This window comes from Gallinula chloropus (genome assembly GCF_964237585.1).
Source record: "Gallinula chloropus genome assembly, chromosome: 17".
Taxonomy (NCBI): Eukaryota; Metazoa; Chordata; class Aves; order Gruiformes; family Rallidae; genus Gallinula; species Gallinula chloropus.
The window spans coordinates 8,656,017-8,678,324 of record NC_140102.1 but is presented as its reverse complement, the minus strand read 5'-3'; the positions used below and the strand labels follow the sequence as shown (position 1 = coordinate 8,678,324).

The 22,308-nt window shown below is 38.1% G+C and overlaps 1 protein-coding gene across 1 annotated transcript; it reads left to right on the top strand.

Moving 5' to 3' along the window:
• Window positions 1-317: 317 nt before the first annotated feature.
• CHFR (checkpoint with forkhead and ring finger domains) lies at window positions 318-21,916 on the top strand (the record flags this gene model as incomplete). The annotated part of the gene is made up of 17 exons (XM_084272075.1): window positions 318-453; window positions 2,497-2,596; window positions 10,073-10,182; window positions 11,127-11,186; window positions 11,318-11,530; window positions 12,477-12,692; window positions 13,153-13,309; window positions 13,555-13,709; window positions 14,241-14,403; window positions 15,287-15,429; window positions 15,801-15,920; window positions 16,229-16,312; window positions 17,017-17,087; window positions 18,001-18,088; window positions 18,254-18,361; window positions 19,384-19,456; window positions 21,788-21,916. 17 exons carry the CDS (start codon window positions 318-320, stop codon window positions 21,828-21,830), a joined length of 2,040 nt encoding a protein of 679 aa, XP_084128201.1. The 3' UTR covers window positions 21,831-21,916.
• Between the last annotated feature and the right edge of the window lie 392 nt (window positions 21,917-22,308).

Here is a 22,308-nt window from a genome sequence, read left to right as displayed (position 1 = left end):
TCCCCCTCGGGCGGGGAGCGGCCCTGTGGGGTGGGGGCGAAGGGAAGGGGGGTGGGCTGGCTGCGGGGGGCCGAGTGGCCTAGGGGAGGGCTTTCCAACTCCACACAAAAGGAAGCGGGCAGGCCGGGGGAGCCCTCGGGGGTGTGAGGGGCTGCGGGGCGGCGGCGTCGTGCTGGGCCTGGCCCCCGCAAGAAGAAGGGGGCTGCTGGCCCCAAGCGAGCCCTCTCCCACCTCCGGAGCGGGCCCTCTTTCCCCTGGGTGCTGTGTGATGGTGGGGTTTGTGTTCGCTTTGTTTGTTTTGTCAGATGTGAATCCAAATGGAGCGCTCGGAAGGAGGCGAGCAGAGCCGGCAGCAGCAGCAGCCCTGGGGGAAGTTGATCCGGCTGGGTGCTGATGAGGCAGAGCCGCATGTCTTGCTGCTGAAAAGAGAATGGACAATTGGTCGGAAGAAAGGTGGGACAGGGACACGCTGCGCTGGCGTGGGGCAGTGTTTGGGGGACAGCAGGGGTTTCCCCCCGTTGGCCTTGAAAATGTTAGAGGTGAACTGAAACAAGTTGGGTGTCCTGCTATCAACTGCTGCAGGCGCTTGCCGGGCCGTGGGTTGCTGCTACTTTACCTCTTGGCTCTTTGTGAGGAGGAAGTTTTCCACTGACCTTTTCTGTTTTACCAGCTTATGACGTGTGCACGTTTAAAACTGAATCTGCCTTTTAGGTTGTCTGTACAAATAAGAAAAAATTATTACTGATTCAGAAGAGTTTCTGTGTACCGGTCCTGCTTATGTTCTCATTTCATTCTTGTGGTTAAAATAAGTTGGAACAGCAATGCAAAATGCTTGTGTGTCTCAGAAAACGCCCACATAAAAGCCCTTAATTATTCTGGCCATATAAAGATTGCCAACAAGTACTGAAAGATTCTCTGAGACTGCATTTGAAAGCTTTATTCCCGGAGTCTGGGGCTATTACTACTTGTCTTTTTTTCAAGGGTTTCTTGCTTGCTCTATTTAAAACAATTATTGCAGTGTTTTACTTTTTTTTTTTACTTTGCTCTGACAGCAGTAATTTTCAGTTTCCTGTTCATCAGTTCAAGCTATTTGACTGACTAGCCACATTCTGTAAATAGTCTTGAACAAACACCAGATGCTATAGTTGTATGAGATATTCAGATAGTGTATTGGAGGAAAAATGTTTGCCTATTTACATTCAGTAATATACATTTAGGTTGCTTATCGTTATCTAAGCTGTGGGTAAATTCTTCAAATTGAGGTCTAGTTGAGGGTTATAGTGCAGAGAAAAAGGTGATTTTTTTAATATATTCTATTGATAACGGGCTAGTAAAATGAGCAGGTGCAAGGATACTAATCTTTTGGTCATAAGTATTTGTTGAAAACCTTCAGGGGCATTGGAAGTGCCTGTTTAGAGTATTTTGTCCTTCCTGCTCTCATATGAAAGTCTAACTCCACAGAATGTGATGGAAATGTTGGCGTGCTCCTGAATGAAATTTAATCTGTTCGCTTTCAGTGGGCTTCCTGGCATCAGAAGTTGTGAGGCAACAGTTAACACTGTAGCTGTTGATGGTTCCTTGAATATCAGGAGGAGATTAGTGTTAAATTTTTAGCAGAACATGTGATGACTACTACTATCCTTATAGATTCATTGTTCTTGCAGGCTGGGACACAGTGCACCCACAGTGAGAGTAGATAGAAGTGAATCATGTTGGTTAATTGTAACCTTTACATAATCAAGTACTTTGAGTCATTTGTAGTGAGATTAGTGTCTTTCACAGGGAACCACAGATATTGCCTTGCAACAGTCAATGTTAATGAGAAGTAAAAATACAAGATTTGCTCAGAGCCCTAGAGTTGTAGGTAGGAAGGTTTCTATCACATCAGCTTTATCATTATGCTTCTCCTGCATGTCATAAATCTTAGTCCTGGATTTTTCATCTCCTTCCAGCTTTATTAATGTCATAGTGCTGTGAACAGGTGAGGGAACTTTTTCTATTTAAAAACAAAAGGAAAAGACTTGAACAGAGAACAGTGATACTCGTTTATCATCGTTGTTCCCCTCAGTGTACTAGAATGAAGCAGAAGTTAAATTCAATGAAATAGAGTTATGCTGATGTGGAAAAAGAGCAGGGTGCTCAGTGATGTATGCCTCCTAGATTTAGATTGAACACTTCAAAGCTGTGTGAAATATGTCATCTCTGTACCACTCTTGATCAGGGTATTTGTGATTTGATTTCCATCTGTGAGGGCTAGGACTGGAAGGGGGGAAGGAAACTAAACTATCTTGAAACGGTTGAAATAGGCCCATGTGCTGATATAAGCTTATCTCATTGCTTGTATTTATATATCCCATACTGTCTATAAGCCAGTAGAAGTTTTGGATTGTTGCAGATGTACATGAGTCAGTTTGCTGTGCATTTATAGCCAGAATGCTAATTTGTCTGCGTAATGTGTATTTTTAAGCACACTGGAAAATCTGCTTTCTTTTTAAGGTTGTGACTTATCTTTCCCTGGCAACAAGTTGGTGTCTGGAGATCACTGTAAAATCATAGTGGATGAAGAATCTGGTCAAGTGTCATTGGAAGATACAAGGTTGGTTTTTCCATGATCTTGTACTTTTATCTTTTTAGTCTGCGTAGTAAAATCTTATGTCTTGCTCAGGGCATCAATAGTAAATACTTGTTTTTGTTTGCTGGTTTGGGTTTTGGCACTGTTTTCTACTTTTGCATCTAAATTTGGGGATTTTTTGGCTTTTTTTTAAATCCTTTTTTATTTCTTCACAAAGGAATTCATGGTCTACTGGGTGAAAAAATCCATTACTGTAATAGTTTTGTTGCATATGTCTTTAGACTTATGAAAAAAATGACACCAGCATTCTTATAAACTCTTAAGTGTGGGTGTGCTTCATTTCAGAGACTTACATAGGGAAGAAAATACCTGCAGTGATGATCTCAAAGCATAACATAGATGTGGACTAAAAGTCTGTGCTTGTTATACATCTTTCTGGTATTCCAAATATCTCTAGTCTGTGTAGCATAAGTACAGTTGTAGTCTGACAGTTGTGGTGGCCATGTCAGATGGAGATTAGAGCTTATTCAATGTAATTTAATAATAAAAAAAATTGCTAGATTTCTACTATTGATATTTCAGTTTTGATTCTTTCGTTTAACCAGAAAGGTTATTTTATTTTCTGTGTGTTTCTGTGTTACGTTAGGGGTGTGAGAACTAAAGCTCTTAATGTAGAAAGATATAAACAGATTTCACTGGAACCACTGTGAAAAAGCTAAGTGGGATTGCTTGTAGTACATAAAGCTAATTACATACTTCTTCACATACTGAAGGCCAGTGAACTTGCTATACTGGTGAGGCTATTTCCTGTGGAGTTCTAAGGCTACTGTGGGAGTACAAATAGCACTGCAGGGGTTGTGAGTGGCTTCCAATGGATTTTAGTTTGTTTTCTAGTTTCCTTTATAAAATTTAAGATAGGAATTTGTATGGAAGGATTTTTCTTATAAGAAGATCGTAACTCTCTTCAAATTTTCATCTGCTTCATTTTTGACAGGATTTTTTGCTTAAGATTGCCAAAAGCTTCTGGTTTATTACATTTCAAGAACTCTATGACATTTTGAAACGCTTCTGTAAACCACATTCTTTTTCTGCCAGGTTACCACAGTCAGTAAAGAAACAAATAATACTTTTCTGCCTGCTCCTCACATTTCATGTCTGGAAAGCATTTTACCCCAAGATAAAGAAAACACTTCAAAATATATTAATGTACATCCATAAAGAAGACATTTCACATTTGATGTTTTGAAGGGTGTCATGCCAAATCCCTGTACCAACATACCAGAATGCAAATAAAGATAATGTTCTGGTAGCTCAGGGTTAGTATAAAGTACCTGCTGAGCTTTTGACAAAAATCCCTCCAAGAATATTTTAAAAAACCTTTGTACTGTCAAACTGAGTGGCATGTGTGTTTTGGGGGACACTGGCAGAATGTATGAGCTTCAGTTTTTCTTTCAGTGGAATTTTTGTACCTCTGCTCCTTTTCTGTCTCTTGCTCAATTAGTAGCTATGTTGGGAGTCTTTTTTAGGAACTCACTTCCAGATATTTATATTGGCTATGCGTTTCTTTTTCTTACTTCAAGTAAAACAGGTCATACAGAATTACTCAGGTTGGAAGAGACCTTAGGAGGTCACTTAGTTCAAACTCTGTCAAAGATGGGTCACCACTGGCTTTAGACTAGGTTGTTTAGGCTTCTTGTAGACAGACCTTGAAAACCTCCAAGGGCAGAGATTCTGTAGCCTCTAAGGGCCTCTATTCCAGACCTTAATTTTCTTCAGATTGATTTGTTTGGGTTTTTTTGTGCTTCCCCTTGCATGTCTGTGAACCTTCCTGGTTTCAATTTATGACCCTTGTCACCTCAGTAAAGAAACAGTCTCTATCTTCTTGGTAACTTCCTCATAGGTACTGGCAGGCTGCCGTTAGGTTCCCTGCTCACCAAGCCACCTTCTCCTAGGAAAGTAAGCCCAGTTCTCCTAGCTGCATAGCTGATAGGTCTTGTACTCCAGCACCTCTGGCCATGTGGGTGATTATGCTGGACTTGTTCAAGTTTATCAAGAACAAGGTGACCCAAAACTAAATGTAGTATTTTATAGATGGACTATTGAGTTCCAAGTAAAAGGGAATAATAGTCACTTCACTTGAGTTTCTGACTACACCCCTGTTAACACAGCCAAGTGTGCTGTAGGCCTCCACTGCCATGGCTTGCTGCTGATTTAAGCTTAGGCATAAGTCCAAAGTGTATGATCTTATGCTTAGTCATAAGATCCACCGACATCCAACCTCACTGGTAGGTGTCTAGTCTGTACTGTTGTAGGTGGCTATTCCACCCCAGGTGCAGGACCTGGGTTTGTCCCTCTTGAATATCTCATGTTCCTGTCAATCCATTCCACTAGCCTGCCTAAGTGCCTCTGAATGGCAGCTCAGCTCTTCTCTGCTTCACTGGCATCTGCAAGCTTGATGAGGGGCTATTCCCTCTCCATTTCTAGGTTGTAACAAGAGAAAATAGCCAGGATAGGTCCCTGGATAGATCCCTGGAGGGTTTATGCTCCCAGAAACCGTGGGATTGAATGCTGAAATTTAGGGAAAAGTATCAGGCCTAGCTACGACATCTAGAATGGCTTATAATTGTTATTCTCCAATGCTAACCCAAATTTCAAGATGTTTTCAAACAACAAATTAGTCCATGTGTGCCTATCATGGCAGACTGAGAGTGTAGCTGTAAATCTAGGTTTGAGACACTGTCCCTAGTTTCAGTTGCATGTAGCTGGTAGAATTGGTTTAGACCAGTGTCATCATAATGTAAGCTAAAGAAACTGTAAATTATGTAGAAAGTTTCCTGCCATTTTTTCCCCCTACACACCCACAAACCCTGAGGCAGAAGGTGCAGCCAGCAGAAAAGCCGAATTAAAGTTAATTTTCTGTATGTGATTGTGATGGTTTACACCTGGCAGGAGGCCAGGTGCCCACCAAAGTCAGTCTATCACTCTCCTTTTTAGTTGGACAGGAGAGAATATATATTGAGAGGCTCAGGATGATCTCTTCCTGTCCTTATCAGGGGCTGCAGGGGCATCGTTCTTTTCCACACCTGGGGCGCCTTCCCCTGCCCTCCTCACCGGCCTTGGTGTCTGCACAGCTCCTTAACATCTTCTCACTCCCTTCTCTGGGGGCAAAATGCACCTGCCTGCTTATTTTTTTCTCCCAAATGTGGTTCCCAGAGGCGCTGTGACCATCGCCGATTGGCTTGGCCTTGGTCAGCACCAACTCTGGCCTTGAATCAGCCGATGTTTACTCCCTGGGGCCTGCAGAGAGCTTCTAGCTGCTGCTTACAGCAGCCATCTCTGCAGCCCCCCCTTCTCTACCAGTACCCAGCTACACAAACTGCAACAGCTCTATTAATGTAAAGGTAGGGCTTGTTACAGTGGTAGTGTAATAGAAAGGCTGCACCTACAGACTCTTACCCATTAGCTGCTTAGGCATGTTACACTAATATGTATCTAACAACAAAGAGCGAGATTCTTTGTGTTCTGCTGTCCTGTGAGTTGATATGAAGCACAGCTGCTGAATCAAGAGACTAGACAAGTTGATATGACATCTTGCAGAAGACTGTCTGTTCTTCTGTGCCTTCCAATCTTTGTGTCAAGTATCAGATAAGGTCAAAAAAAAAAAATCAAGGAGACAGAAAGAAGACTTTCTGAATGTTTGATTTGGCAATACAGCTGCCCAGCCTCCCAGAAAAATACTGCCATGTCAGCTTTTTGTTCCCTGAAGTGGAAAATAGCTTGGAAACATTGGTGTGGTCAAGCTCAGATTCTTCTGGTGAAGAAGAATGCATTGAAGGAGGCAGCTTGTGTCTGACAGTTGAACTGAGTGAACTTCTTTATTGTAATTAAACCAAAGAATATCATAAAATACATTTAGACAGCACTGATTTTTATCTCCATCGTAGTTCTCGGTTCTACTTTGGAAAGAATTGCCATAAATTTACAGGTGAAAGGAAATGTATAGAAAACTCAAAATTATAAATAGAAGCTTGGGGATTGCAAAAGCCAAGAATTAGCAAATAGTGCAATAAAATATTCCCTGACTTGCCCTTTTTTGGGATATGTTTCTGCTTTATTTTCCAAACTGCATGCTAGTTGCTTTATAGTACTTGAAAGAAAACAAATTATACAAGCTGACCTAACACAATACAGGCAGCAGTTGGATTGCCTTAAGTAAAAGCAGTTTTGAGATTCTTCATTTTGAAAGAGAGTCTTTAAAGGCAACTAAGGTAATTTTTTAAAAGTCATCCTCTTGTTTTCTTCTAGTTTTTTGTTTGTTTGTTTGTTTTTTTAAGGATTCTAAGTAATAAGTTGCTCTGATATTTCAGAGCAGTAAACAATTTGCACGAGGCTGTTAATGATGTGACCAGCAAGCAGATATTTCCTTTCCCTGGGTAAATTGGAGGTTGACCTTTAGTTGGCACTGGTGTCCTTTCTGCTATTAAATTCTCCTCACCCTACCAGTCAAAACTATTTCTATGAACGTTAAAAGAATGGATACTGGCATACTGCAGAAGGGATCTTGTCATTTAATAGAAATTAAAACTCCTTTCAGTTTACAATGTGTTCAGGATATAATGTATTTAAATAGCATATAACTATTAAGAGTATTCATTCAGTTGTTTTACACTAAACTACTCTGTTTTCCTGGATGGATACTAGTAACTACAAAAAGACATTTTCTGTGGAAGGCTACCAAAGTATACTTCAAAAATAGGTCTGTTCTGAGTGAAATGTAGCTGTTCACATCAATGCAGCACAACAGTTGGGATTGGGAAATAATGTGTTGTTCACAAATCATAGTCATCAACCAGATTGAAATTCAGTCCTGACTTTTGTTTTCCTTCCACTCTTTGGAGTGTCAGTGGGACCTTTTGTGGCTTTGTTTCCCAACCCAGACAATTTATATCTGATAGTACCATTTTTCTTCTCCGTGTCGAAAGTTACACAGTCATTGGCATTGATTCAGTATTAAAGCCCTAATGAATGGCCTTCACATTTGTGATTCTCATTAGTCTTTCTACTTATTTTATGGAGACCTTACTTTAATAGGAAACATCAGAGGAATGTACAAATGTCATAATGTATCTTTTGTGTCTGGTTAAAAAATACCCACAACATTAGTCTGGTATGTCACCGTGTCTGTTAAGTGCCTCATGCTAAAGCCTGAAACTGGAAATGAAAGAGTAGAAGAGTTATCTGGGGTAGTTAGATATTTTTTCCTTTGATTATTGGCTGAGATAAATACATTTGCAAACTGAAGTAGTTGTATTTATAAGAAAAGCTTACAGTTTTCTGTGTAAAGTGGTATCAGTTTCTTGCTACTTCATCTGGGTCCATGAATGCCAAATAATTCATTAGTCAGCTCTCTTTGAAGCCAGTATTAACTCTGTAGAACTGAGAAGATTCAGCTATTTGTAACGAGTTTGACAGTTAAGGTCTTGAATAGCTACTTCTGCAGCTTTAAAACTCTTTTTTTTCCCCTCAAGAATGCCTCATTTGAGTTATTGTCCCTCATAACAGTCTTGGTCTTGGAAGCCATGACAAAGCAACTTCATAAAATACATTGTTGTGACATTTTTTATATTTAGTCAAATATTTGGACTAGCAATTATCTGTAGAAGCTAAACCTCAATAGGTGACAATTTTTGTTACTCAAGCTTAGCTGTTTTACTGCAGAAGAAGGTCTAAAATGCCTACAGCAGCTGGGAGATGCACTTTGTTTTGCCTTTTGGAAAAGTAAGGAGGTCTCATGTGATGCTTCCTAGTTTTGTTAAAGGGCCTCTGGCAGGTTTCAGGTGTTGTTGTAAGCTTTCCCATTTCTTTGGCAATTGAAGGAAGAAGGTGCAAATTTTACTTCAACATAAATGTTTAATATATTATCACTAGCATCAATGTTCAGTTAAAAATTGGTAAAGCTTCTAATAGAGTGACCAAATTACTCTCACCCCACCCCGCCCTGCCCCACCCTTAATTGCTAAATGCTGGCATTGTTTTGGTGATTCCACTGTTCTGGTTCTTTGGTGCTTGTGTCTTTCAGGCTAGTCAGCATCTGTAAGCCTGAGGTAAAAAGGCAAGCTTTAAAATAGTTTTCTTGCTTATAGGAGAACCTTAAAAAATCTGTAATAGAGCAACTATTGAAGCTACCGATGTGACCCAAAGATTTTTGTTTGTTTCTTGATGCTTACAGTAGCATTTATTTTTGAAATCTTGTTATTTTTGTTGGAGTAGTTGATTCAGCCATGTAAATAATGAAAGCATTTGCAAAGGTAAGAAGAGCAAGAACTGATATCTTGATCAAGACTCACTGTAGTAAATCAAAGAGGCTTGCTTTTCCTTTTCACTTTAATATAATGCTTTTGACTGTGTCTAAGGAGGTCAACAGTAGTTGAAGTTCTAGTTTTCTTTCTCTGTTCATGTTTATAAACAACAAGAAATTTTTCAGGTTGCTTTTGAAAAATAACGAGGAAGGAAGGTGCTTATTTCTGAGTAATGGTCTGTGTGAGGAAGGCTGTTGTGTCCTGGGCACGAGAGGTGGCCTCCAGGAGGTGGCAGCAGAGGTTTGTTGTCACTTCACGCAGCAGCTTGCTCTGCTGAGGGGAAAAAGAACACTTTCAGTTCGTTTATATTTGGTACTAACTGCTGTGATTTGGAACGGCAGAAGCCTGAAATTCTAGAATGCCACAGCCCTGAGAGAGGCTTACGGGAACTGAGCTGGAATTATTTAGTACTTGAATAACTTGACTTAGTTATAAAAGGCTAATGGCTTGTGTATGAAGCATCAGCCATAGTGAAGGAGGTACCTCCATTAATCAGCCATGCTTTACATTTTCTTCTTCCTCAATTTCTGCCATGAGTCTTGGAGGTTTTTTTAATATCAAAATAATTACTTCCAACTCACCTTTTAATTATGTGTAACTGCTTTTCCACTTTACTAACTTCTCACTTGAGTTGCAAACAGTCTAAGTAACTTTGGAATTTTATGTTTGTTACTATTTGAAGCAAGAGGGGAGAAAAATTAATGCTGTGTGTCATACCTGACTCCACAAGAAAAGTTCTTTTGTCACAGAATGTCTTAGGAGATTCACAGAACTTGGAATAGAATTCCTATTGTCCTTTCCTGTTTCATACTTAAAGGGTGGAGATTATTGTCCAGAAACAGTCATTTAATTATTTTGAGACACTGAACAAATGTCAGAGATCTTCGGTCTGTCTGTCAGCTACCATCTCTTTACCAGTAGACACAAATGACCTTTCAAGCTCAAGCAGCTCTGCAGTTGTGTCTTCAGGAGAAATTTTTTGTTTCTGAAGTTGGGTTTTTTTAAACCTGCCTTACTTGGGTTGTTTTTTTTTTTTTGAGAGCCAATAGCTTTTATTCATTAAAAGTATCTCATGTTTTCCATTTCTTCTATGTAATTATGAAAACATTTATGCTAAATTATCTTTTCTTTCTCTTTACAGTACTAATGGAACCATAATTAATAAACTGAAAGTAGTTAAGAGGCAGACATACCCTTTACAGACTGGGGATGTCATTTATGTTGTTTACAGAAAAAATGAGCCAGAGAACAGTAAGTAAATTTATATTTTTGAGATGCCATGATTAGTCATTTACTTGCATCATAAGAGAAAAGAGTATCACTACAATTAAAACAGAATTACTCAATTTTAAGAGAAATAATTTGTTAATGTTTAAAAACAACTTTCTGTAGTAGAAGTCATTGATGTGCTAATTTTTACTGGGACAAGTCAGAGCAACTGTCTGAAATTGAAATGTGCCTGGAAGTAGTTTTGGAAGAACTAATGCATGAAATGGATTCAGGATCCAGGTCCTGATCATGTGCCCAGTGCTTCTTTAGAAGTCAAATTGCTGGGGCAGTGAGTAATTATATATCACACTGAAGCAATTTTTGGCACCAGGAGGAAAGGCTGCAAAAGTATTTTGGTTTTGTTTGTGTTGGGTTTTTTTGTTTGCTTTAAAGAGGGAAGAGGCAAAATGATAGTAAAGGGAGGGAGGAAGCCCTGTAGTGGAAGTAGAATTAGTAAACCTGGAAAAAATATTTGTGTGGTTTTGAAGAATCATGCCTCACATGCTTGTAGTTCTTTGCGGGGTAATGCAATTGAAATAACATAATTAGTTTAAAATGAAAAAAAAACAAAAGTCCTTCCACACAGGTTTTTATATAAGCCAAACTGGTTTTGGGCAGGAAGTAATGTTGTTTCATATGTTAACTGTGTAGAACTCAGGGACCAAGTTTTATTTGTAACCGTCAGTTTTTGCAGTGGACCAAATGTAATAAAAGATTTCATGTGTGATCTGTGCTGGCATATGTCTTAAAGGTGTTCATAAATTATTTGGGAAATAATAACTATTAAGGCAGCAGGATTTTCATTTCATGCCTTTTCATTTCACTCAGCTATACAGAGTCATTAAATCCAACACTGACTGGAAAGATTTAGTGAAATAATTTAATTGTTCATCTCTCTTCTTCTTTTCTTTTCATTTTTCTTTCAGATGTTGCTTATCTTTATGAGTCCTTAAACACAAAACATGATGCAACTAAAGAACCAGTAGGTAAGAAAGTAATTAAAGATCCGTGAAAAGGAGCTAAGCTCCAATGAGATGGTTCCTTGGAATTTTGAAGCCTCAGTGTGGTGACTGTCACACAGATACATTTCTTTCCTTTCCCCCCCTTCTAACTGTAGAAGTTAATGTAGAAAACCAATGCCATGTGACCAAAGATACCTCAAGTACAGGAAGAAGTAATGATGAGACCCAAATTACCTCATCACCATCAGCTACTCAGTCTTGCTATGAGGAACCACAGCCATCTACTTCTACATCTAACCTCTTTAATGCTTCTTCTACCTCTCTTATTGAGTCTGCATCTGGTCAGCAGGATAATCCTTCTACATCTGGTAAGAATTGTGTCAAGCATCTAAAGTTTGACATCCCATCAACTATTACGCCAGTTTTGAATCTCAACAGATTAATCTTTTATCCCTATCTGGATCTTCAGTGTTTGCTTTGTAAAGTTCTAGTGAAAATACTAAGTCCATATGTGTGCTTCAACTTTGAGTAGGCAGGGTAGATCCTGGTGGATGAGTAAGGCAATTGTGAGATCTGCTTATGTTTGGAGGGACAGAAAATGCGTGTATATTCCAAACTCTTCTCTCTTTACAGTGTGGTTTTGTAGTGGAGCATTGGTGAAAACTTAGCAGATGTATGTGGTTCATATAACAAACTAAGTAGATATACATGCTCCTGCAGTCACTCCAAGAAGCTCCTCTAATTGTCACTGTTCCTGCTGCCAGGCACCCCTTAGAGCTCTAAGGCCAAAATATGCCACATGGATCCATAGTATCTTGGGTTATGTTGGCAGGTGTAATACCACAGAGCTGTAAAACTCCTAAAATAGAACTGGAGGAAGAATGGCTATCTAGAACATGGCATTTGTCTACAGTTCACTGGGGCTTTTTAAACATGCTCCTATGAAAACAAAGCTTTGCCCTTTGCTGTGATCCTGAGCTGTTATGTATGATCAATATTGCACAAATCCTCTGCTTGACATCTTTGTGAGGAACACCTGGTGTGGATAATAGCCTTTACAAATAAATACTCTACAATTTAAAGGGGAATGGTGTTTTTTGAGTAGGGTTAGACAACTAATAGCTTCCCCCCATGTCTTGCAATTAGTCAGTTTGCCTCAGAATGCATGTAGTATAGTTATGCAGACATTGCTCTTTTTGCTCTGCTTTTTCCTATTCAGACCTTTGGATTGATGCGTGTACATCGTCAGTGTTTGTTTCCGCATGTCCCATACCTGTGTGCAGCTGTGTTCATGGGTTTGTTTTTATTCTGCAGGATCACAATCCTCAGTTTTCACTCCTGTGCCTGCTTTCCCCATCTTAGAATCTGTGTGTCTGAAGGCATTGCACAATGAACATGAAAAGCTGGATATGAATACTGAAACTTCTGCAGTCAATTCAGAAATCACTGACAAAGAAAAAGCAGAATCAGATTCTGAAAAGACAGGAGAGGAGGAAAGTTTGGAACCTGCTAAGAAGAAACTAAAAGGAGGCTAGTATACCACAGAACTGCACACCTTATTCTGCACTCTTTTAGTTATTGTTAATTTATTATTGAAAATTAGCTGTAAAAATTTTATCAGAAACTGAAAGCTATGTTTGTTTTTCATAGAAGCCCACTGAGATTAACAGAAAAATAAGGACCTGTGCTTATTTTTCTTTATAAATATGAAATAAATCCAAAATACAGACATGCAAAACCTAGAAGGTCTTGAAGGATTATGTTGTTTCTTGCTTCTTATTGGCTTGAGTTCTGGATGTTATTTGTAAAAATAACATCTTCAGAAGCTGTTATGTGTAAAGGAAGAACCTTTAGTGGGACCATTGCCAGTGATCAGTGAATCAGTGAACAGTGAATCAGTGTACATCTTTTGAGCCTTTTTTTTTTTTTAATGGTTAAAAAATTTAAAAGCTTCAAACGCTGCATACTGTGGAATCTTCTGTCTTTGTAGATGAAGATGCTTGTTCAAATCTTCCACCAGCAGCTCCAAGTGAATGTATAATTAAAATTGGCTCTGAAGATGCAAAAGCATCAAATGTGAAACCGGATAAGATGGAAGAAACATTAACTTGCATTATCTGCCAAGAACTGCTGCATGACTGTGTAAGGTATGTATCATTGACAAAAGCTGTAATCATGTGGTAATAATATGTGAAGCTCAGTGACAACCACTTGAGGAGGACAGGATATTTAGAGTTTTTTGCAAGCTTTTCTCAATACCTCCCCCTCACCCAACCTTTATAGTCAAATCAATGTTAAACAGGCATTTGAACACTGTGAATGTATCTGAAAAATGAAAGCTTTGTGAATTTGACTCCATTTTTTAAATTTTTTTCATGTTTGTGTTTTCCAGCTTGCAGCCTTGTATGCATACTTTTTGTGCTGCCTGCTACTCAGGATGGATGGAAAGATCTTCTCTGTGTCCAACTTGTCGCTGTCCAGTAGAACGTATTTGTAAAAATCACATATTGAACAACTTGGTTGAAGCTTATCTGATTCAGCATCCAGGCAAGTTCAACACCGTGTAACAGAATCTGATGTACTTCACACATTGCCCGTGTGATTGATGTGTGCACAGACTTTGCCTGTTAAATTTGCATGTATATTTTATTACTCTGTTGTTTTCTTTGACATGGCTGCAAGAAAACAAGTGGATCTAATGTGACGTAACTTTTTGTAGCATTTCAAATTGAAGGTGATTTAGTGCTATAACTGACTATGCTAAGAATTCTTAATTGGGTGAGAAGAATGAGTTTTATCAAATAGGGGACACTGATTAGGCCACCAAAACTCAGCTATTTCTGAAAAATATACTTGAATATGGGTTTAATTAACCATGGTCTCTTGAAAACAAAACTTAAGTTGCCTGATACTTCCACTAAGAGAGAAGGGAATTTATCTTCTAGATCTCTGTTATCCAAAAACATGTTTTATGGAACTGAAAGCACCTGAATTGTAACTGTGTTGATAAAGAAGGCTGGGGATAAGGGATGCAAGCTGTTCTTTTCTCTTGAAATTTGAATTTGGTTGTCATGCCAGATAAATGTCGTAATGAAGATGATGTACGTAGCATGGACGCTAGAAACAAAATTACTCAAGACATGTTGCAGCCTAAAGTGCGGAGATCTTTTTCAGACGAGGAAGGAAGTTCTGAAGATTTACTGGAATTGTCCGATGTAGATAGTGAATCTTCAGATATCAGGTATGTCTCTAAGTTGTGTGCTCAATTAGATTTACTTATGTTTGAATGCACAAACCCACAAACGGAGCTAGTTTCACAGACAGAGCTGTTTCTGACTGTTTCCACAATCACTGCCAGAATGAATCTTATTTTTCATTTCAAGTGAGTTTGTTCTTACCAGTAATTATCTCAGTAACTCTACAAGCCATCCTACTGAACCTTGAACAGTCAATAAAAAATAGTTAAAATTAGAACTTCCTAGACATTCAACAAGATTCAGTTAATGAACACAGTTCTATTCTGAACTGTGTAACAGCTTCATGTGATATATGTAAAGTGACTTCTTCCATTTACAAATGGGCTTCAGAGAAAAGAGGTTACTGGCTAAGATCTTGTCAGGACATAGAGCAGTCTACAACCCAATGAGTGCAGCTGCAGTCGCTGTACTTTCTTATGAGTCTGGAATGCAGCTTTCACCAGGTATATGGTACTGAAGCAGCTGATGCTTAACTTGGGATTCCCAGGCACCAATATACTTTCTTTTTACTGTGTCTAGAGGGGAATAGAAGAACTCTTACAGTAGATAGTCACTCCAGCTTTGTTCCTCTTTCTTGTTCATCTTGCTTCCAGTCATGTGGCTTTTTCTTTTTTTCTTTTTTTTCTTTCCCCCTCCCTTATTTTAACTACTTGGGGAATACTAGAAAATGGAAAGGTTTTATCTGTTGCAACTACAGCAGTCTTCACAGCTGTGAGGTACTGAGTTACGTAAACTTCCATATGTTACTGGATAAAGAAATTCCAAATTTAAACTCTGAAAGTATGACCAACCCTGTCTAGCGTAGGAATCTGAGTTACATTTGCATTTGTTGGGTGTGATTTCCTATGACCTATTTTATTCTTTCAGTCAACCATATATAGTATGCAGACAGTGCCCAGGGTATCGAAGACACTCTGTTCCAACTCTGCCTGGCACAGGCCAAGAGACAGAAGCAGGAGGAATGCAAGCACTGGGAGATGCGCCATCTACATCAGCAAACTTCCCTGCAGGTCAGTGTCATGGAATCTTCTCAGTAGTGTGATTCTAAAATACTACAGCTCATCACCATTATGAACTCAGTAAACTCACACTCACATAGGTATCTTTGTGTAAATACCATAAGATTTAACCATGTTTTTTCCATGGCTGTCCAAAATAGATTGCTGATGGTTGACAGTTCTTAAACTGCTCTGCATACTCAAATATTTTACACACCCATGTAATTTAGAAGCCTGATTGCCATTTTTCTGCTCATTGTACAAATGATATTGCTTGCTTGTTACATTAAGGTTTTTATGTTGCTAATATTCCCAGTCCAGATTGCAGTTGTTTACAATGTTCAGTCTGTCTTTTTTTTTTCTCCTGTTTTTAACTCATCCAGCTGTCCAGGAATATGTGTGTCCTGCTCAAGGAAGTCATGTAATATGCACCTGCTGCTTCCAGCCAATGCCTGACCGAAGAGCAGAGCGTGAGCAGAATCCTCATGTGGCTCCTCAGCAATGTGTGTACTTTTTTTTTTTTCCTTTCAAAAGTCTTGCTACAGAACTAAGTCTCTCCTTACTTTTAATTTAATTAACCTTACTTTTAAGAGTGAATATTTGAATATTTTTCTTCTGGACTCTTATAGTGACAGCGTGAAAGAATCTTCATAAAAATCTCTTATTCCTCTGTAGAATACATTTTAAATGAGACAGTTGTACATTTTTTAAGCAAGTGTATTGGGGATCTTTTGTTCTGGATTTATAAGAACAGCGACTTGAGTTTTCTTGTGTGCAGGTCCTGACAGGGTTGTTCTTTACCAACTTGCAGGTACAGTTTGTCTGCAACCCTTCTGTCACTTATACTGGGGCTGCACTCGGATGGCGTGCTTTGGCTGCTTGGCACCATTCTGTGGTATTGTGGAATAATCTGTTTCTTATGAGCCTGCTCACTTTACAATAATGTCTGTCTGTCTCTCTCTTGAACTTTAGGTAATTTAAGAAATATAATAGATTAGTTTGTAGCACAGTCATGCAAAAGGAAACAAAGGCTGTCCTTATTGCATCTCAAACATAAAAAAATTCTTGAGTGGTATGTGTCAACTTTGAGAGGATTTAACTTCTTGTCTTCATACCATGTTGGGCTTGAAAACTACATTTGGTGAGCACAATGCTTTCCCATATAAAAAGAATTATGGTGTATTTTGGCCTAGTAAGAGACTCATTCAAATCAGTGTAAAAGAGCACTGAACATCTGATGTTAACTGGTTAGAGAAGAACCTTATGCTCTTAAATATGTAGACTTCTGAAACTCAAGGTTGTAGGCATTTAAAAAATAAATTAGAAAAGTTGAAGTGACTTGGCTACAGTTTGAGTTAATGGAGTATGGTTAATTTGTGCAGATCAGTAGTAGTGTTTGTGGACTAAAAGTGAAATTGTAAAATCTCAGTCTCACCTTTGCCGCTAAAAGTTACATATCATGTGCCATATGTTGTGTGCAGTGTTTACTAAGAGCTCATGTGAGTCTGTGCCAGCTATCTCAGGAAAGAAGAACCTTTAAATGTGTGAGGGCCGTGGGGCTGGGAGAGGAAAACTAACTTTTCTTCTTCTTCTGATTAGAAATAAATCTCGGTGATAAGTGTTTAGATGGAGTCCTAAATAACAACCACTATGAGTCAGATATCCTAAAGGTATGTTTAAAAATCATTATGCATGTTGTTTTAAGATGTACTCACTTATGAAATGATTGTAAGGTGTTGCTTAACAGTTAAGATGGCAGCATTGTGTCACTTGGAGCATGGGATTCTAAAAGGCAAATCTAATGTGTCCTGAATGTTCATCTGGACCAAAGTTATAGTTACTGTGTCTAGACTGGAAATATTTTGGGGTTATGATTTGGCTCTTTCAGTCTTGATGTGGCATTCCGTTTTGCATCAGCTCTTCTCTTACCACTCAAATTAACACCATCACCACAAAAATCACTTTCATGTAAATCTGATGTTTAATTTCTACGTGTGTGACAGGTGCTGAGAAGGCCAAATTCTGGACATAACTTCTCAGTTTGAGTGTAAATGATCAATAGGCAAACTGTAGAACTCTGATGTGTTTGGTTGTTAAATCATAAAATAATTTTACTTGCATGAAGTATTTGTTAGAGAAGCCAGTTTCTACAGTTTAGAATGTAACATCCAAAATAGTATTTAAAGGAAAAATAGTTCACTAAAAATATATCAGGAAAATATGGCCTGTGAAACAGTTGTTCCCAGGCAAGTTAAATTTTACACTAGGTTGCATGAAAAATATTTTGCCCATACCATAACAGGGTTATCTAAATTGATAACAAGGCTGTGACTGAAATGAATCTATTTGCATTCTTTTTGCAAAACTGGGGATTTTCTGGGGAAAAAAAAAAAGATACTAAATGGAAGGTTTTATTGGTGATCTAAAAGTATCATTTTAATTAAGGTAAAGATATTCAATCTTTACTCATAGTCAGCATCAGCCCATTTTGAAAACCTAGGAGTAGATTTGGAAATAGGCTGAATGGCTTGGTTAGGCTTTATTGGTGGAGATTTTTATAGATTAAATACTTTATTTTTTCAGGATTACCTGGCATCCAGGGGTTTGACATGGAAAAATATGTTAAATGAAAGTCTCTTAGCTCTTCAAAGAGGAGTTTTTATATTGTCAGGTATGTGCTGTGTTCATTTTTGTCCATGTATAACTCTTTGTCTATATATAACTTGGTAGTTTTATCAAGAGGTTTGGAGTTCCGTGTACACATCATGACATTTTTGTTAGATCTGATTTCCCAAGCCTTACACTGACATTATGTACAACCTGGTTTTCTCTCCAGATTACAGGATTACTGGGAACACGGTGCTTTGCTACTGTTGCGGCCTTCGCAGCTTCCGAGAACTTGCCTACCAGTACAGGCAGAATATTCCTGTTGCTGAACTGCCAGGTGGGCATAGCTTCACACACTAAGGGGGGAATAATTAAATCATTTCAAGAGTTGAAGTCAGTTTCATCCTTGTATCTTTCTTTTTTTACCCCTTCTTTTTTTTTTTAATATGCTGATTGCTTTACTTGTCAGCTGGTAAGTTTGCATATAGTTATTGTCAGCCTCCCTAATGAAATCTTTTCTTTCAGTGTGATTTCTCACCTGCAGAATAAATATATCTGCACAGTGAAAAGGGGAATTCAGTAAAATGCAGGATATGGTTAACAGGAGCGAGTTGCCATAACCTATTTTCCCATAAAATGATGGACCTCCTGAACAATTCCATGTTTTACTAGCTCTCAATTAGGAACAAGAATGTTTTCATAAATTAATTCTAAATCTGTTTGCATTTGCAGTTTTAGTAAAAAAAATAATGCAAGCAACTGTGCCTCCTTCAGTCCTAAATCTGTTAGAAACAGAAGCTCTTCCAACAAATCTAGTGTTACTTTTGTCCATCTAGTTCCTGTTGTTAGCAACAACTTCCCCATCTTTGACTGCTGAGAACTCTGCTACTGCTGCTGTGTGTGATGAGAGACCATCAATCTACCCTGTTTCTCCTCAGTGTTGCTTTTCTTTTAATGTAATGGCCTGCTGGACAGCTGAGTTCTAATGTGTGTAAAAGTGGAAGGAAAACAACAAACTCTATCCAAATTAATATTTTTTCCCTTTCTACTGGAAGTGTGTCTTGACATACTCAATGTCTTAAATTGTAAAGTCCATCTCTGTTGAACTAAATGATAAAATTTCAGTTGACAGCACTGAGAACCAAACTCTTTCATTGTAAGTCTTTGTGAGCCTTCACCGTTTGCTTTGTTCCTAGAAAGGTAAACCAATATAGTTTACAGTCATTTATTGCCAATCATGTCTTATTTCTCTACAAAGCTTCCTTTGACTAACCACCATTAGCAGTGCCTTAATAATCCGGATCCCCTTACTTAATGACTTCTGTAATAAATGCAGCATTTCATTTGCTCTTTTCACAGTGACTGTCACGTCACGTCCTGATTGCTACTGGGGACGCAACTGTCGAACTCAGGTGAAAGCACATCATGCAATGTAAGTTACACAGTTTAGAAAGTCAGCTTGGGTTTTTTTGTTTGTTTCAAAAAAAATCCCACCAAAAACCCCTACAAACCCCTCCTCCTTTGAAGTGCCAGAAATTGCACGAATAACACTGTTGCAGAATTGGTTGAGTCTTGGGATGGGTGATTTTTTGGTGGTTTTGTTTTTAACACAACTTTGAAAGGAGCCCTCTGTGCATGTCAGTAGAGCACCACTAGCATGTGTAAATTGATGTAACCCAGTGCTGCACTTCTTGAGTCTTGTTTTCCACTCACAACACCCCATTCCTTCCTTCCTTCTTATTCTTCTCCCACTGAAGCAGCTTCTCATTTGCTCATGTCTGGGTTCTTCTTAAAAACACAGTACATATAATAATTATCCCTATGCAATTTTCATTTCACTTCTAGTGAAGTGAAACATACTTAGGGGGGATAATTTTGTGGGAATACTTGCAATAACAGATGCAAGAGAAGTTTGGAATATTTGAGATTAAGAATCCAGTGTGGCTTAGCAGTTCCTGGTCTTGGAGGAGTTTCTAGGTCTTATGCATCTGATCCAAGTGATGTGGCATATGGTGAAATACTGAGCCTAGAAAAAGATGAACCCACTATTTCAGTGTTTTAATACATCTAGGGGACATGGGCTCCTGGTATGAGTATATTCCTGTTGTGTATGTATATATATTCATGAGAAGTGTCCATCCAAAATAAACCAAGGTCCTTGATTTAAAAAAAAAAAGCCACTGATAATGCAATTTAATTCTTACAAAAAGACTCACATGTGGTAAGACAAATATTAAACACTTGTAAAACAAAACAAAAATTACCTACCTAAGAGCTAACTGCTTCCAGGGAGGGTAGAAAAATCCTTCTTCGTGAATAATTCTCTAAAATCTCAGTGGAATTTAAATTAGAGGCACTGTTATCCCTTATTGAGAAATTGCTGTAATGAATAGTAGATTCTGCAACGTCTTTCTAATGCTGTGATGAATACATACACCTAGCAGAAATTCCTCTAATATTTCAGGTACTATGGATTGAAAATAACCAGACTACAGCTTATGCAAGCAGACCTTAAGAAAGACTTGTAAAATATTCATCCCCAGTCTCTTACAAATTCAGTGGGTTTTACCAAATAACTTTCAAAAATAATTTGGGATTTAAGATGCAATTCAAAGCACCACTGATATCAGTAACTTCATGTTACAGGGCTATTTTCCCAGAGGAGATTTTGTTTTGAAATGTTATAGAGTTAATTCAATATCAAAGCACTCAACAGTCATCTTTGTTCATATTGTGATGGATAATTCTATCTAGAATGGAAATTATTAAGAGGGTTTTCTCCTTTTTTTTCCCTCCTTTTTTTCTCTTTCTCCTTTTTTTTTTTTCCTTTAAAGCATTAGCTGTTCCTAGAACTTTACTGACTGCTGCTCTTAGCTCCTAAACTCCATAAAAGTAAACAATCCTGTCATACCACTTCTAGATATCTGGTGGGGGTTGGTGCATTTTGGGTTTTTTTTTAATTGAGATAAACTGTTTTGCTAAGTATTTTGATTATGTAAACAAGATTTCTTTTTAATCTTTGATCTAATTCAGCAAGAGGGAGAACATTCATGGTCTCTCTTGCATCTTCTCTTCTATGTATACATGTAAATAGACACTCAGCACCCCAGTTCCTGTTTCATTTATGTATCAGGGGATGCATAACCCAAGGAAGAGAAAGACAAAGAATGACTAGTGAGATGTTCTTAGAATTGCAAAGAATCATCTTGTACAAAATCTTAACTGTTAAAATCAGGAAGATGGGTTTGCCATTCCCATAAAATGTAAATAATACAGAATGAGAAAAACTTTTTTTTTTTCTTTCCAGAAGAAGGTTCTAAGCCAGTGAAAGAACATGTTTATGTTGAAATGTATTATTAGCCTGGTTAGTTCTAGTTCCTAGTGACTTGTGTACTGTCTACTGAAAATTAGTAATGTCTCACAGGGCAAAAATAATTTGCTTGTTCCTGTTTTAATTGCCTCCTGGGTTTGAAGTATGCAGAAATACAGAGAAATGGTTTCAATAACAGGTTTTCTGTTGCATAATAAAACTAACAAAGGTTATTTAGTAGGAGAGATGTTGAAAATCCTGTTATAGATAACACTGTAGTAGAGCATGATCTAAACAGGTTCTGAGAAACAGATAGGTTAGCATGTAAATGATCTGCTTTAAATGGTTTATGATTTAAAATACCCTATGAAAGATGCTGACCCTTTCTTTGTTGTTGTTGCCTGACAACTTTGTTACCTTTTAATACTTTTTGTTTGTGTGTTTTTATTTCAGGAAATTCAATCACATTTGTGAGCAAACACGATTCAAGAACTGAATACTTGTAGTCTGTAGAGAGGGGACAAAAACCTGTTACACTGCTTGTACAGTTTAAAGTTTATGGGGATCTTCTCAGTTCCCCCATAGCAGGGAATCAATAACTTTTACATCAGGTAATCTGGTGTAAACTTTTTAATTTGTAGAATTTTACAGCTGTACATGAATAAGGTAGATTTTTTTTTCCAAGAAAGTCTTGCAAGCATTGTGTTCCATCCTCATGACTACAGTGTCCCTGTGTCGCTTCAGTGAAGAACACAAACAGAAATCACACACACAAAAACCAGCCATATCTTGGGAAGACCTAAGAATAAGGAGTGTATTTGCACTACTTGTGAAGAAACGAAGAAAAATCCTTAGACTTAAACTAGAAATGTTTTGTAAAAGTATCTGATGGATATTTCAAGAGCCATTAATATTTAAGAAGGAAATTGTCAGTGTATATTTGTAACTGCATTTTGCGGTAGTCTGATACTCTG